This window comes from Gavialis gangeticus, unplaced genomic scaffold, assembly GCF_001723915.1.
Source record: "Gavialis gangeticus isolate Ggan-Ray unplaced genomic scaffold, GavGan_comp1, whole genome shotgun sequence".
NCBI classification, from domain to species: domain Eukaryota; kingdom Metazoa; phylum Chordata; order Crocodylia; family Gavialidae; genus Gavialis; species Gavialis gangeticus.
Window position 1 is genome coordinate 183,794,127 of NW_017729022.1, and position 16,478 is coordinate 183,810,604.

General features: G+C 44.3%; 1 protein-coding gene across 1 annotated transcript in view; it reads right to left on the reverse strand.

The window, feature by feature from the left end:
* The window catches only part of REL (REL proto-oncogene, NF-kB subunit), a 42,802-nt gene that overhangs the window by 18,519 nt on the left and 7,805 nt on the right, over positions 1-16,478 (reverse strand). Inside the window, exons 3-4 of the mRNA XM_019516639.1 lie at positions 8,593-8,741; positions 3,672-3,763 (exon numbers count right to left, since the gene is read on the reverse strand). Coding sequence (XP_019372184.1) covers positions 3,672-3,763; positions 8,593-8,741 — 241 coding nt within the window. The remainder of the gene's footprint in view (positions 1-3,671; positions 3,764-8,592; positions 8,742-16,478) is intronic.

Consider the following 16,478-nt stretch of genomic DNA (forward strand, 5'->3'; position numbering starts at 1 on the left):
TCTAACTTGCCAAGGCACAAACGCAGAAATATTTGGCCTAATGTGGTTACTTTAAGCATCCACACTGTGAATTTGTCAATGTGTTTAATGGTGTATTTTTACCTGGGGAGTGGGGAGCTGGTTAAACACTTCAGCCATTGACCAATTGTAGGGTTTGGTTTTGTTGTTTGTTTTTTTTAAAGAAATTACACCGTGGCACAATTTCAAATGTTTCATAAACATTTTTTGCACAAATTGCTAAAAATGACAGAAAATGTTCAGAACCCAATGTCTATAATGGGTTCTACCAGATATGAGGAATTATTTTGTAATAACTGTTGTCTACAACATCAATTTCAGCTGGGTATACACTTCCCTCTGTAGTACTTCCCAACACGCAAAAAGACCAGCTGCCCCTCTAGAAGATATGTTTTATGAAACAACATAGGATTAATTGGGTGAAATTCTAGGTCTGTGTAATATAAGAGGTCAGACCAGGGGTTTAATGATTGCTTGTGGCCTTAAAAGGCTATAAAAATACAAAAAAAAATCTTTAGTGCTATCAATAAGCAGACAACAGGGATAGGTACTAGTGACTAAATTAAATTTATATGTAGAGTCATCAGTGCAGAAATTAATGACACTAAGCGTGTTTAATTAGGAACTTGCAATACCAAGATGTTGGGGGGGGAACAACAGGTTCTTACAATGTGGTGACAACTCGAAGTGTGAAATTAACAGAAGTAAAGAGTTGAAATTTGGGCTCCTATTGTCATGTCAATGATCCAAACGGGACAAAAAGTTTCCAGCATTGGCAGCTGGGGCCTTCTCTGGCACAGAAGAAATCTTAGCAGGCAGAGCAGGGAGGGATTGCTAGCACCAGGTCAAGCCTTTCCCTCAGCATAGAGGATGTGCCGGGGAAGAGACCACAGCACAGTGTGACCAGCTATGCAAATATTATAAAAGAGGCTACAGGTGCAACTAGACTCCAACTGTCCCAGGAATCCATTTCAGGTCCTTCACCAAGAAGAGTTCACTGCGATAAAGGATCAGGGCCAAAAGTTTAACAAGACATACACCAATTAAATAATTCTCTTCCCATTGTGACTAAATATTCATATCAGGATTCTGGTATTTCTTTTATTAATGACCTACAAAATGGTTTATGATGCAATAAAGGAAACTGACAACATCAAGAGGAAAAAAATGAATTTCTTTATGGAGTAAAACTCTCCTGCTGTAAAGAAAACCAACTGGCTTTATTTTATTTATTCATTTCACTTAACAGGACAGTTGTTATTTTGTCATTGAAATCATGGCAGAATGAGTTAAATAAAAAATATACAATTTCTTTAAGATTGTGAGTCTTAAAGAAATAACAAGTAAATAATATATTTTAAAATAATATAAATATATAATTTTCGTTGTGAATTTTAGGGAGACACAGACATTGTAAAACTAGCCTGAAATTGTGCTATTTTAATTTTAGCTTAAAATGCGTGAGCTGAATGACAAGGTGATTTAAAGATGCCAGTGCTGGTAAATTCAAACTGGCCAGGAAAATTCTGTCAAAATCATTTTTCAATGTAAACTTCAGTTCCTGCAAAGTTAAAAGTTGTCTGCCAAGTTTCATTTTGGGCTGATTTGACCAAAAACTAAAATATTTCTATCTGTTGAAGTAAACCAAAACAGATTTATCCCCATTTCAACAGTCTGCCCTCAGGTGTCCAAGTGCCTTATGAGGGACTTCCATGACCCCAGTCTCTTCTAGTGTCAGAGTTTCTTAAACTCCTCCTATAATGTATCATGGTCTCCTCTCTGACCAATTTATGTGCTGCTTCATGGGAGTCACTTAATGGTAATGTAACATGGAAGGCATAATTTGCCTAGGAAACCTGACCCTTGCAGAACCATGAGGGAACGGAGTATTGTAGCCTTGTAGAGTAGATGCAACTTAATGTAGAGCTGACTCAAAACAAAATGTTCTGGTTCAAAAATATCAAAATGTTTAGGTCATTTTCTAGGGAAATTATATTAAAAATGTTTATTTTGGGGGGGATCCTTGAGAGAATTTCAGCCTTCTTTGCTGGGGAAAGTTTAACATCTCAGAAGATGGTGTTTGACAACATAACACATGTTAAGTGATGCAGCTGAAGAGGTCCTGAACATGCCTTTTTCTAATATATTTGAAGTATGAAATTTATTACTGCAACAACAAAAAGTTTCCATAAAACACCAAAAATACCTTTTCACAGGTTGAAAACAAATATAGGCTTTCCGCTCTGGACATTTAAAACTATGAATTGAAGGAAAATAAAGGAGTAGTAACATAAATAAATAAAATAAATCTGATTTGATTTTTTAAAAATTATTTTTACTTTTTCAAGGGATGTATTTAAACACCCAGTTTCAAACACTATAGGGCTGATAAGTGCACACCTTGTGGTAAGAGCTGCTCATGTGAATAAGGTTTTGCAGGACCAAGGCCCTTAAAAATTCTTTCTTCACCATCTATTTGATCCAGCAGTGAAATCATGTTTGTGATTTCACAAATGTTTACAGTCAATTTTGAGGTCAAACACAAAATAATGGCCACTGTAGGACCAGCAGCAGGAATTGTAACTGCATGTAAGAAATCTGTCACTCACATAACTTCCAAACAGTACTGAAGCAGTTTCTAGAAAAGCTGATTTTTATATTAAATACACTTCTTTTCTTGAACAAGTCAGCCACACAGTGAGAGTTGCTTTTCCAAAAGGTCATGAACAATGGATTTTATGAGCTTTCCTGTCATATTAACCCTTGATAGTTCAGTTAGAAAACTATAAGACCTTGGCCCACAGTCCTTGATTCTAAAGGCTGGTGGTTTCCCATCACTCTTGAGACACTGAGAAATTCAAGCAGAAAGTTTCTCTATTGCCTTAATCAACATCTTTGCCTCTGTCACTGGCAAAGATGACCCAGGAGAAAGGAAGATTTTTCTCCTGGAAAGACAGAGCAGCACATCACAATAAATAGGATCAGTCAGGGATGAGAGAGAGTGAAGGAAATAAAAAACAGGAGGGGAAAAGATCTGACAGCGTTTAAGGCCATATCCAGACAAGCACAGCCGGGCGGTATGTGGCACTGCAGACGCATCTTGCAGCACCATATACCGCATATTCAGTTGTTCTCCCCACTGCAAGGGAGCAGAAGGGGGTGGGGAATGACCCCTGGATATCCAGAGGTCAAAAAAAAAAATAAAAGGCACAGAGTAGAGTGACGCACATGGGGGTAGTGCACACCACTTAAAACCAGAGCCTGGCCAGCCAGAGCCACACTCTGGCTGCTGGCCAAGCTCTGACCAGCAGAATCACTGCTACTATAGTCCCAGGAGGCCTCCAGGACCTCAGGTAAGGTTGCTGGCACCATCCCAGTGCTGGCCCCAGCCTCTTCTATCCCATCTGGCGTAATCTGCTGTGTGCCAGAGAGTTTATGGTACAAGTGTTCCCCAGGTACAACTAGTGGCAGCACAAGGCATCCCACTGCTAGTTGTCCCCAGCAAACCAAACATCCACGCTCATGTGGACACGGCATAAGAGTCATGATTTCAAAATATATCTCCACCAAAAGAACAACAGAAGTTTTGCTAAATAAATCCCTTTGTGTCCAAGGCCTTTAACATATCAAACTAATGACTAAGTGTTACTCACCATTGAAGGGATTGATCTTTCTTGTGATTCTTAAAGAAATGGAATCTTTCAGCTCTCTCTTCTTTACACACTGAATACCCAAATTCTGAAAACTAGAACAATATAATATAAGACTTAGTAATAAAAAGCCAAATCTGTTTCACTTAATCAGACTTCTAAAAAATGAATTTTAATTACGGGGGCGGGGGAATCATATTGAACATCCTTTGTCACGAAGGTATCATGGTAAAAGATTGTGTAGGACATAAAAAGAGATGGAAAAAGAGCCATCACGACACAAGAAGGAGCATGAAACAACTGAAAACAAGGATTTTAAATCCTTCCAAGAATACAGATCAAAAGAAGGAATCCCTCAACAAAAATCAAAAGAGAACATTTTTATTTTCATTGTTAAATCCCTGAAGCTTTGCATTTGGTAAATTAGCAAATTTAAAACATATCTGATCAGAGTCCCAGCTGGAATAAGTTGGTAGAGCTCCTTTGATATCAACAGATATATCAGATATATCTTCATTTACTTCAGCTGAGGATTGCAGCAGAAAATCCAAATCTGCAACAGTATTTTAATTTTTTAAAATTAGTATGAAATCTCATGTCAGTTATAGGAACAGTTCTCAAGAGCGACACAGTTCCTTATTTGCATATGAGGTCACTGGCAGCAGAGGTGGGGGGAGTCCCAAAATCTGATTCTTTCCCACATGGAAAAACCATGACATCATTAAGCTGAGGAGATGTAAAGCAGGAAGTAAAAGTCTGAAGGCACTTGCCATCAATTTCTGCTGCTGCTTCTCCAGAAGGACTGGCAATTCCCTCCCACCGAAACCCTAAGACATGCCTATAAGACTGAGATGCAACCTGACACTACTAGAGCCATCTCTCTCCCATACCACTGGCTCAATACTTAGCCAGTTTTCATTCTCTACACAGACCTCATGCTGAGCTCAAGTCTGCGTTCTTAAAAAAGGTGACTTAGTGTGTCTTGGTTTAATTAAATTACTCTGGCTCTGTTTTGGTTTCCTGAATTCAGGATTTGTTGTATATGAAAAAGCGCTATTTCAGTCTCATTTTGTTTTACACACACTACTTTTTTAGATCTTGTCTATACTAAAACTGTTTTCAGGTAGGCCTGGATCCAACACAATTAAAGCATATTTCAATTTTGTGCTGCAAATTGGACCTTCATCATGTCCCCAAATCATTTGACAGTCCAAGGTTTCCAAAAGCATGGATAGATGATGTAGGTCCCATCAACACTATGCTACTTTTAAAGTAAATTTACCCCTCATTTAAGTGATGGAACAGTTCCAAAGAGCTACAATGGCTCCTGATTTGCATATGATTGTATCAGATCAGTGGCAGGGTAGAGGTGGGGAGACAACAGGGGAACAGCCACATTGGGTTTGTTGTGTAGACAGGGAACTGGAAAAAGTAGAATAGGTTCCCAGAAAGCAGCATAGCCATATATTTTTCTAGGTCCTGCCTATTATAGCATCAGCCCATAATAAATCATATATGAATATGTAAAAATAAAAGATACATGTGAGAATGGACATGTACAAAACAACATTTACCTGTGTAAAAACTGACAGCAATTATTCTACTACTGTAGAGTACGTTCTGTTATCAATAGGGACCTACCTAACTCACAGCAAGAGAAAGCAATTTTCATGGCTGATCAGGCCCAAAGAGCTGATTTATACGATGGCCTCTCCCCTCAGCGCTGATCAAGATGGAGAGGCCCCGGGGTGAGAAAGGATGAGGGGATGGCCACCATCTTGACTGCTGGGTGCCCTTCAGACATCCCAGCCCCTCAGTGCTGATTACTGGAGAGGCATGAGGGGGCAGCTACCATCTTGGCTGCTGCTTTCATGCCCCCCTGCCAGTGGCAGTGCCAGCCACTGGCTTGCACTGAGGAGCCAGCATTTTATTTTTATTAAGTATTTTTGAAGGGTTGATTTCCAGAGACATTGTAGCCAATGCCATTTTTTGCAGCAATCACACAGATGACCATGTTCCGCAGTTGCTGCAAAAACTGCAAACCCATGATTTAAGTAGGTCCCTAATTATATCAAGTACCAGGCACTTTGTGGGCTGACTTGATCTTTGAAAGTAATAATTATAATAAAATAAATAAAAAGCATGTCAACCCCTCAAGTGTTAATCCTTTCCTGAAACATACTGGTGCCATTCTGCAAGTTATCATCTGCTGTCTAAACAGAGACCTTGAACAGAAAAGATTGGCTAGAATCTGGGTGGTCTCTCTCAAGTGTCAGCAGACTAAAAATAAGCAGGGAAAGCATTAGGGGGAAAAGTAGATACAACAAAAGATTAAAACACACATCAAAGCAGACTAGACATGAACTTGGAAAAAACATTTCAACACAGAAATAGCCACAAGTTACTAATATATTCAGTCTGAGACAAATCCTGGCCTGCCCTTTTGGCCGCAGAGGCCTTAAACATAGTGGATATTGCAGACACCTCTGGAATGAAACAGCAACGTATAGCCATATACAGCATTGTCATTCAGCAACAAGTTTGGAAAGGAAGAATAGAAGCTACTTTCTCCCACTGAAGCTACCCAGGGAATTTCAGAGACTAAACACACAGGAATTTGTCATAGTAGAATTTAGCCAAAATATTGGGGCAAATTACCCCAATATTGCAAAAAAACACGTGACAAGACCCTCTGTTTTGCCACCCATCCAAAAGAGGGCATCTCCAGCAGCACAGTGCTCCATGAATAGTGTTGGTACAAGCCTTTTTCTCAGTACAGACTCAGAAAAGTTTTACAATATTTGTTGCCAACACCTTCCAAACCACAAAAAGAAAGACCGATATTCAACTTCCAGATCTGAAAATGTAACATGATTCATTCTTCTTAAAGTGATTACACACTCATTAAATACAAGTATTTATCTATGTTGGAAAAGTTCCATGGAGACTTATTTGAGGCTTTCTCCCATTAAGATCTTAGTTTGTGTGTGAGGTAAACACCAAACGGAAAAGGTGCTGGTGGCTTATGACCAATAAGCACAGTTGTATGGGGCTACACAAAGTCCAAGACTGTGGAGAATCAGACCTTTTGTTTTCAGAAGGACAGTAAGAGACAGCTTGAGAAACAGTGAGAATCAGAACTGTGGGAATCCTTGAACATCAGGACAAGAAACTTGAATTTGATCTTTAAAAAAGAAAGAGAAAAAATAGTCAGCAGAGGGATGACACCATAAGAAGGACAAGTAGAGAAAAAAATCTTGGTAGCTGCCTTTCAAATGGCTTGGAGAGAGACAGCGTATGTGTAAAGGGGCCAGGCAAAATGAGGCTAAAGCTATCAACAAAGGGAAAAAGGGTTTTGAAGAGAACTTTAGCTGTCTGGATAGATATTTTAATGACACACACGACTGTGTAACAATAAATCTTCATGCTTGAATCTTATTTTCCTACCTGCTTCTCTTCTGCATAGTTTATTTTCTCCTAAGTGATAATCCAAACATTACATGCCATAGAGAAAACAAGCCACTCAGATGTAAACCCTTTTAGGGAAATGACCAAAGTTCACCTGCTACAGTTCTCTATGTTCTTGCCTTTATCTTTTGTGGCAGAGATGGCTTTATTATTAACTTCCATGCATGCTACTGCTAATTTAGATGTTCATGGCACCCTAAGCAGCAATGTAAGTATTAAATGGGTGTTGTGCCTGTTTATACCAAGTTAACTTTGGATCAAACTTTGCCTCTAGCAGCAGAACCTTCTCCACTGAGACTCCTCTACAGAGTCCCACAGGACACTGTTCTTGGTCTTCTCTATTTTTATTATGTACTGATTATTATTTATACTTTTAATCATAACTACCATGTTCATACTGATGATACTCTAACATACCTATCTTTCAACACATTTAGGCAAGATATTCATAAGTGACTACAGCAGTCTAACCTGAAAAACCCTTTAGTCCCTAATGTCCACACAGGACAAACCCGTTTTTGGAATGAGCCTGAGATAATCTTGCTGAAACCTAGCTTGCTTGATGCATGAATGTGCCTCAATTGTGATATGTTTATGTGACCATGTCCTTAGTTTCTGCTGAATCTAAATACATGAGGAATGTGGGACTTTATAGAACATCAGCTCTTCCATAACTGCTTGCATGTGTTCTTTTACACCTCAAGGTAAATGACAGCTAACTTAGGGCAACTTAGTCCTCAATGATAGAAGGGTGAGATGACAGAAGTTAGCTTTTCAATTACTGCACTGGCGCAGTTACTATAGAGCAGCTGATGTGCTATTCTGGCCTTCCTTTATCTTTCTTTACCAAATGTGAACAGTGTGTCAACCCAGAGGCACTGTCTTCCAGAGTCTACAGAAAGACTGCAACAGTACTTCTTGAAAGGTGTGGGTTCCCCTAAATCCCATTCATCTCCTTGAAGCACTAACTCTAAATATGACAAATAAAATTTAATGACTGTTTTTTGCAACAGGTCACTTTAGTGCACAGAATGGGGAAGGAAGGGAGTCAAGCCAAGAGACAGGTGTTCAGAGCTGCCAAATGTGTGCGTGTGAGAGAGAGAAACAAAGACAAGGAGGGAAGTGAGAGAGATGGGGGGAGGGGAGATTGATAAAAGACGACAAACAGAGGGCAGAAAAAGTAATGGATCTACTGCTCAATATATATCTTTTCAGTGATGGCTGCTGAATCTAACAATAAAGTACTGAATAAATAATAAACTTCCAAGGCAAAACAGAGTCCCCTTCACAGAAGTTTTGTAAGATTGCCCAGGGTAAGTTTCCTCTCTCGGAATGATCTGGGGAGCCCGCAGAAAGGCACAAATGTCAGCTCCTACACAGAAGTTATCCCAATTGTTCTTTTAGTCTGGTGACTAGATTTCAACAGCATAAAACTGAACTCAGTGCTGCTACTTACGATATGACTCTGCGCTCTGGTCCAAATTCAGCTTCATAGTAGCCATCCCTACAGTCTTTTCCAACCAGGTCATGAGGGTGAGGCTTGTAGGGCTCATTCTTTGTTACTAATGTTATCCTTATTTTCACTTTTCCAAAAAAGTTAACAATCTGCAAAAGTGTATGGAGAAAAATGTAAAAGACCTGTTCACGTTTCTGTTTAAAGACTGCATAGGTTTTGAACAGATTTATTATGAGCTCTACACATGCCTAACATGGAATACATGTTGTCCTATGAATGTTACAGGAAAAAAACAAAGTCAACTGAGCATTTCACATTATGTTCAGTTGAATTACTGTTACACAAAATTAAAAGCCAATACTGCTCTCCTGAAAATTCAGAAGTTGTTTCACCACATTATCATTCATTTCACACTAAAAGCCAGTGACAGAACAATTAAACAATGTTTTCCTTTATATTTCAGCTACATTGATAGACTACAGATATCTACAATGCCTACAAATTATTCATCTTTAATTTGTAAAAAAGAATCACATCATTAGCCAGTTATTCTGACAAAATTACCAAGGACTTTGTAATGAAAAAAAATGTCCTAAGTTGTTAAAACAGAAATCAACATTTTGACATTTTAATTCTAATCTATGTTGCCATGAAAATGAGAAGAAAGTCTTCTCCTTGCTTCACATACAGTGCTCTCCTAAGATCCGATCCAATGCTCCACTAAATCAGTAGAAGCCTTTCCAGCGACTGCAACAGGCTTTGGATCAGGCTCAGTGAGCTGGAAAAGGGGCTGGCTCTTCATCCAGGTGCTCTGCACACAAGCGAGTTGAAAGCTTATTTATTACAGCATCTAGATTCCATTATAAAGACACACAATTCTGCTTGGAAACACAAGGAAACTTCTACTGAAGGGCAACTGTACATTGGGGGTGGGGGGAAGCAGGATTTTTTCCATTAATTTCATTTAGAATTGGATAGGATCCAACTCTTAGGATCCCTTAAATAACCGAGGGTCCCATCAGTAAAAGCAAAAGGTAACTTTCATGAGTGGAACAGGTCTCTTGATGTAGGGTCAAAGCTTCAGGCCCTTACTTGAGCAGGGGGGAGAAGGGGGAAGCATTCTACTTTGTGCCTCCAGTGAAACATTCAGGATGATATGTATAGAGCTCAACACGAGACTCTCACAAGATTCTTCGAGATAGTTGGAAACCGTTTTCTTCTTAGTGCTCCTTAGATACCTGCAGCAAATTCTGCCCTTGTGTTGGTGAGTCTATCAAAGTCTATGGGGGTTGAGCGGGTGAATCTAAAAGTAAAATTTGGCCTATACTGGTTGAAGCTTGGAAAGCAAGTTGGAGGCACATTCTAGGTGCATGTTTGTACAGCTTAAATCCCTCCTCCCCTACTTTCTACCCCACAGCTGTTCCGCACTCCCTGTCCACGTATTCCAAGATTGAAACATTCATTGTATGCCTTTCTTCCTAACTGGCCCTTTCACCTTGCCCTATACTTTCCTGGGGTCCATCATCCCTTCCCTCATTCTTGAACTCTCATGTGAATTCTTTCCATCAGTCTTCATACAACTGTCTCCTTTTTACCTCCACCTGGTTCTCTCAGGCCTTTCCTGTTTATTCACAGCTCACACCCTAGCATAATCTTGCTCTGACTTCCTCCCCACTGTGTTTGTCCTTTACTCTTGTAACCCATTTCTCTCCCACGCCCCATTGACTCCACTGATGCCACTCTAGCTAAGTTTAGTTATGACATCTCCTTGGACTCTTCACCCCTCCTCCTCTTTGATATTTCCACCTCTGGTGGGGAATCTCCCTTATAGTGATCAGTACCCTCCTCCAGTCCTTGGAGTGGTAGAAATTCACTTAGAAATCACTTCAGTGCCACTATCAGCAATGATCAACTTCATCAGCAACAGACACCTTCAGTCATGGACCAGAAGCCTCCTTCACTTTGGATTCTAGTTGTTCCTCATTTGCTCGCAAGAGTCATCTGCTCCAGCTACTTCCTGAACCTGTCCCCTAGACCACAGCTCAGGCCTACAGCCCCTTCAGCAGCTTGAACAGATCATTCTCCAATTATCAGAGGAGTGGCGCCACAAAGTCAGAAGGAATTTTCTGCCAGCTCTGGTCAACCAAAGCTCTACAAAGGTGAAAAGGCCACCTTCCCCTGTTTGCTCAGCTCCTGGCTGGTCACTGCTCTAGGGAAGGGCCATGTTTCACAGCACTGCTGTTACTCTCAGCATCATTGTCCACAAGATTCTTTGCCTCCAGCTCTTACAGGGAACACCTCCAATCTTTCAAGCTGTTCTCCGTTGGTGCCCCAAAAGCTTCCATCATTGACTCCCTCTTCTCTACATACAGCTTCCAGGCACATATTTTATCCCTGGGGACATGTGTGCATCCAGGGTTCTGTACAGGGTTGGGGAGGAGAGGCATTGGAACAGCAACCAGCCCTCCATGGGTGGCTGAACCCCCCACTTCTAGCTTCCCATCCCAATAAGACCATGCAGCAGCAGCAGTAGTCAGGGACTTTCAGGTAAGTCTCCCCACAACTTTGGCAACCCCTCCCCTTCATGCTCAGTAGCACCTCAACTCCCCCCCCTTCCCCTTGCCTCCCATTCATCCCCTCCCCTGTCCGCTGCTGTCCCTGGCTCACCTGGGGGCAGCGGTTGCTCCAGAGCTGCTCCAGCCAGGCTGCATGGGGATCTGGGCTTAACTGAGGATAGCAGAAGTAGTGGCAGAAGGGTTTCTTCTGCATAAGCCTGCCCTTGAGCTGGCAAGGAAAACCCAGGGGGACCAGGCAGAGAGAAGGAAAACAGGCTTCAGGGCCTAAAAGGTGGGTTTGATCATGTTCTCTCACCCCCTCACGATCTGCCCCCATCTGAGGACATTCGTGTCTTTCATGGCTTCCTGATGACTCCCAATCTACCCATGACCTATCTCCACACTGTTCAAGTCTCTTCATCTCTGCCAGAATTGCTCATAAACCAATATAATGTTGAGAATTTATTATAGACCACTAATCACCAGGGATCTGGATTTGCCATTTCCTATGGAAAAAAATGGAGAAAACCATGAATTTTCTTCTTTACCAGAGGAAAATGCAGATTTCTTGTTTTACCAGAGAAACGCATAGATTTTGCAGTTTTGCAAAGAGCTCTCTGCAGGCTGGCAGAGTTCCAGCCTGCAAGGGGCTGGGAGGGAGAGTATGATTAGGCAGGGGGCACCACATGCATGTACATGCACATGGCCTAAGGCAGCTTGGAGTAACTGGGGTGGGGGTGGGGGAGATTGAGGCCCTCATAGTGAGGGAGGGAGTGAGTTGGGTGTGCCTGGGGCTGCTGCCCAGTGAGGCAGTGCATGGGGCTTGGGGCCCAGGGCTGCAATGCGTAGCCGCAGGGCCCCAGTGGTGAGTGGGATGGGGCTGCAGGAGGCTCGTTGAGGGGGCAGGGGTCAGGAGCCAGCTCCCTGCTGCTGCATGCACTCCTGGTGGGTAGAGGAGGACCTATGCCTCCCAGATCTGTGCATGGGATGAGGCAGGCATGGGCTGCCTGCTACAGACTTGTGCTCCCTGCCCTGCTGTCCTCCCCCACGGCCTCTGCAGCCCAGCAGGTGCAATCTGTCACTGTAGGGAAAAGCAGGACCACACTGAGAAGCTTGTTGCCACTGTGAGCTTCATGCTGCCCTGGCGACGTGTCCCCTGTGTGCACAGTAGCAGTGGGGGTAGTGGTGCAGGGCTGTGCCCCTCACTGCTGCTGCGCATGCAGGGGACACGTCGCCAGGGCAGCATGAAGCTCACAGTGGCAACAAGCTTCTCAGTGTGGTCCTGCTTTTCCCTGCAGCACTGGGTTGCACTAGCTGAGGACCCAGGGGAGGGCAGTAGGGCAGGGAGCCCAAGCCCACAGCGGGCAGCCTGTCTCTGCCGTGTGCACAGATCTGCCCTGCCTGCCCTGGGAGTGCGCACAGTGGGCAAGGGGGCCGGCCCCCATTCTGCCCAAGCCCACAGCAGGGAGGCAGCAGGTGGGAGGGGGGTGGGAGGAGGAAAGTGTGGGGCAGGGAGCTGGGCTCTGTGCTCTGCTTCACCAATTCCACCAGTTGCTGCCTCCTGCTGGGGGCAAGGGGCTGTGGACCTGGGTCCCTGGCCCCATAGCTCTGGCAGCTGGGGGTCCCTCTGGCAGGGCTGGGGGTGGCAGGGGGCTATGCATGAGGGCCAAAGGGCACCAGCAGGGCTGGGGGGCTGTAGGAGGGAGTGAGGGGCACAAGCAGCGCCAGGGGGCAGTGTGGGGGGGAGGGGCGGGGGCAGTGAGGGTACTAACCAGGCCAGGGGCCTGTGGGATGGGGAGTAAAGGGCACCTACAGGGATGTGGAGGGAGGGGAGTGAGGGGTCTTTCATTTTAATCAGAGATTTTGGGGTTTTTAAATCAGAGAATTTGTGAGTTTTTAATCAGGGAAAACCAGGATTGCTGCTAATCAGGAAGAGGAGGTCAGTGAGGCACTCTTCAAGCAGGTGACAACCGTATCCAAAAGTTATAGGATGGTACTGATAGGAAACTTCAATTTTCCAGACATTTGCTGGAAGAACAATGCAGCCAAATGTAAAATGTTAAGCCCATCTCTAACTTGTGTGGAGGGCAACTTTCTGTTCCAGAAAGTGGAGGATACAACTAGGGGATCATCTATCTATTGAAATCTAGTTTCCTAATTTTGCTGACCTCATGCTTTCCTTGTCTCAGGATCTGGAATCCTGTCATATCGTGATTCCTTCCTCCCAAGTTACCCATCACTTTCACGTCCTCCACCAATACTTCACTGTTTGTCAGGGAGGAGGACATGGACCAGTGGCTTGAAGCTGCATCAAAGTAAAGTTAGACTGGATATCCAGAAAGACTTGTTCACTGTTAGAACAGTGAGGCAGTGGAATAGACTTCCTAGGGAAGCTGTGCAGTCTTTATCACTGGAGGGGTTCAAGAAGAGGCTGGACAGCCATGGTTGGGGATGATGTAGGCATGGCTATGCCTATGTTCTACTATGGGTATTTCCCATGCTTCTGGGCTTTCTGGTTGCCCCTGCCCCACCCCTTTCTGCTACACGTGTCAGGGGGTTTGGTTTGTAAGCCTTCCTCAGAGGCATTGGGCGTCGGCCAAGCCTGGAGACTTTAACTGGGGTGTGCCAATGCTCCTGCTGGGACCAAAGCCAGAGGTTCCTGGCTTGGGGATCTTGCCCCTCCACTCAGGATCAGACCAATTGCCACATTTGGGGTCAGGAAGGAATTTTACCCCCTGGTCAGACTGGTAGTCTATGGGGGGTTTTGCCTTCGTCTGTATAAGGGTGTGGCCCTCAACCCAGGATCTCTTGAGCACATATTGATGACATTTCATAAAAGCAGGACATTGGTCTACTGTGCTTCCCTTGCTTTACCTGTGGCAGTTTAGGATGTTAGATCTGTGTTGTCAGGGTTGATGGTAGTCTTATGTAGAATTTAGATTATGGTTTGCATGGGACGGTTTGGATAAGAATGATCCTGCCTCAGGTAAAGGGTTGGACTTAAGTGACCTCTGGAGGTACCTTCCAGCTGTACTTCTCTATGACCCTTCATGGGTCTCCCATCAACTTCAATGCAATATTGCAAAATGGGTCTCTCATCAGCTATGTATCTTACCAAATTTCTTCACGATAGAATATTTCATCAGCCACATAAACTTATATTCCCTTGCCCCAGTCAAGCAGGCTGTTGCAAAATCTTGCCACTATGTCCTCTACCACATGTTCAAACTATCCACTCCCCTCCATTTCTACTGTCCATAGCTTGTCTATGCCTTCATCATCTCCTATCTGGACGACTGTGACCTACTTCATCCTGCACTTCTAAATATTCACCTTATTTCTATTCACTCTCTCCATAACACAGCCACCAGAATCTTCTTCCTTCAGCTTCTTTGACTGCTTTGTCCCCACTTCCCCAAACCCTTTACTGATTCTGCATTGCCTCTCTCTCACCTTCAGAATTCTTGTTATGGTATTCTCTACACAGCTCTTGCTCTGAATTACTGGTTGCACCTGATCCCTCTATTCTCCTTAACAGAGGCACAGATAGACAGCTCCATGCCTGGGGCAGCCACCAACGCTCACTGCATTGCTGACTGCTAAACTGCCAATCACAGCAGCATGAATTGGCTACCACCGCAGTTGCACCTTTTTGCTAACCACTCAAAGGCAGTGCCTGGAATTGCTGCCCTGGTCACCACCCACATTTATGCAACTACCCAATAATCCACCTTCCTACCTGCTACCTTCAATGACAAGGATGTTTATAGATTTTACATTTTTCTAGGTTTAATCTGGACTACAGCAGTCACTATATACACTTGGATGTCTATAGTCTGAATTAAAATTGGCTCCAGTCCGAATCAACTAATCCTCATTGAATGAGGATTAAAGTTAATGCAGACTAGGGCAGTCTGAATTAGGCAAGTTAAACTGTATTAATTAACATATATATAACAGCATTGATTTTAGGAAAACCAGTCCTTAGGAACTAATATAAGCAGATAAGCATTGTAAATATCAATACCCTCAATTGCATTTTTGCAACACAACAGAGCCTATCAGGCACAAACCTTTACCAAGTCAAATGTGCCGACAACAACCCACTGGGACTAAGCATCAGGTCAATTGCACAGCACTGTAGCTAGCTGCAACAATGTAACAGAGTTTAAACAGACTTATTATCGCCTCCTAATTACTTCCAACCACAGCTAATTGGGCCTGTTAAGGAGCTGTCAATGATCGTCTATTAAATCTTAATTCGAATTGAAATTTGATTCAAACTGTGTCATGCAAATTGGTTAACATGGTTTAGAAAATGGCCCAAGTGCTTAAATTCCTTTTCCAGTAATGACAACTGTCCTGAAACCATGGTAAGACTAGGAATTTCAAAGTCAAAATAACTCTGACTCCCAATCTCCAGATCCTACCCTCAGATCTCTGGATTTTTCCAGCTGGTAAGTAGAAGGGAAGGAGCAGAGGAAGAGGGAAGGGGTGGGGGGAAGATCAAAGCCCCTGCAGGGAGGGAGGGAGTGGGGCAGGAGAAGGACAGGTTGTCCAGAGGTGGGGGGGAGGGGGTGCAGAGGCAGGATACCCACTGTGGGCTGGGGCTCTGTGCCCTGCTGCCTTGCCCTGGGAGCTCAGCTGCACAACCCCAGTGTGCCTTCTGCTGCCAGGCGGGCAGGGGATGTGCTGTGTGGCCAGCGTGCCTTATGCCCCCTGCCCGCCTGGTGGGCAGCAATGGCATCACACAGCTGAGCTCCTGAGGCAGCCTGCCTCTGCCCCATGGGGGGGCCATGTGCCTCCATCCCCCCATAGAGGTGTGCACTGCTGTGGGGAGCCACAACCCTCCCCTTCCCCCCCCACGCCTTTGGACAACCTACCCTGGCCCCGGGGATCCAATCAACCCTGCCCCTGCCCCTGCCCCGCTCTCTCCCTCACCGTGGGGGCTTCAATCTGCACCCCCACACTCCTTCCTTCTCCCCCCTACCCCTTTCCCTCCACTTACCAGATGAGTCCTGTCTGTGTCTGTCAGTGTCTTTATGTGTCTGTTTGCTCCTCGCTCCCAAGCCACAGCTTGCCCAGCCAGGGGCGACACGTAGGGGGTGCATATGGGTGTGCATACACCCCTTGAACGTAGTGGTGGATGCCCTACAAAAAGGTGCTGCCAAGCTTGTGGGTGGTCGCCGCTCGCCCCTCCCCCCCACTGGCAACAGTGCCGGTGGCGTCTGCGGGCAGTCAGCAATCCCTGCTGGCCACTGCTGACAGTGTCCGGCAAGTGGTCAGTCCCCTGGTTGGCACTTGCTACCCCCCCCCCCACCATCGACAGCA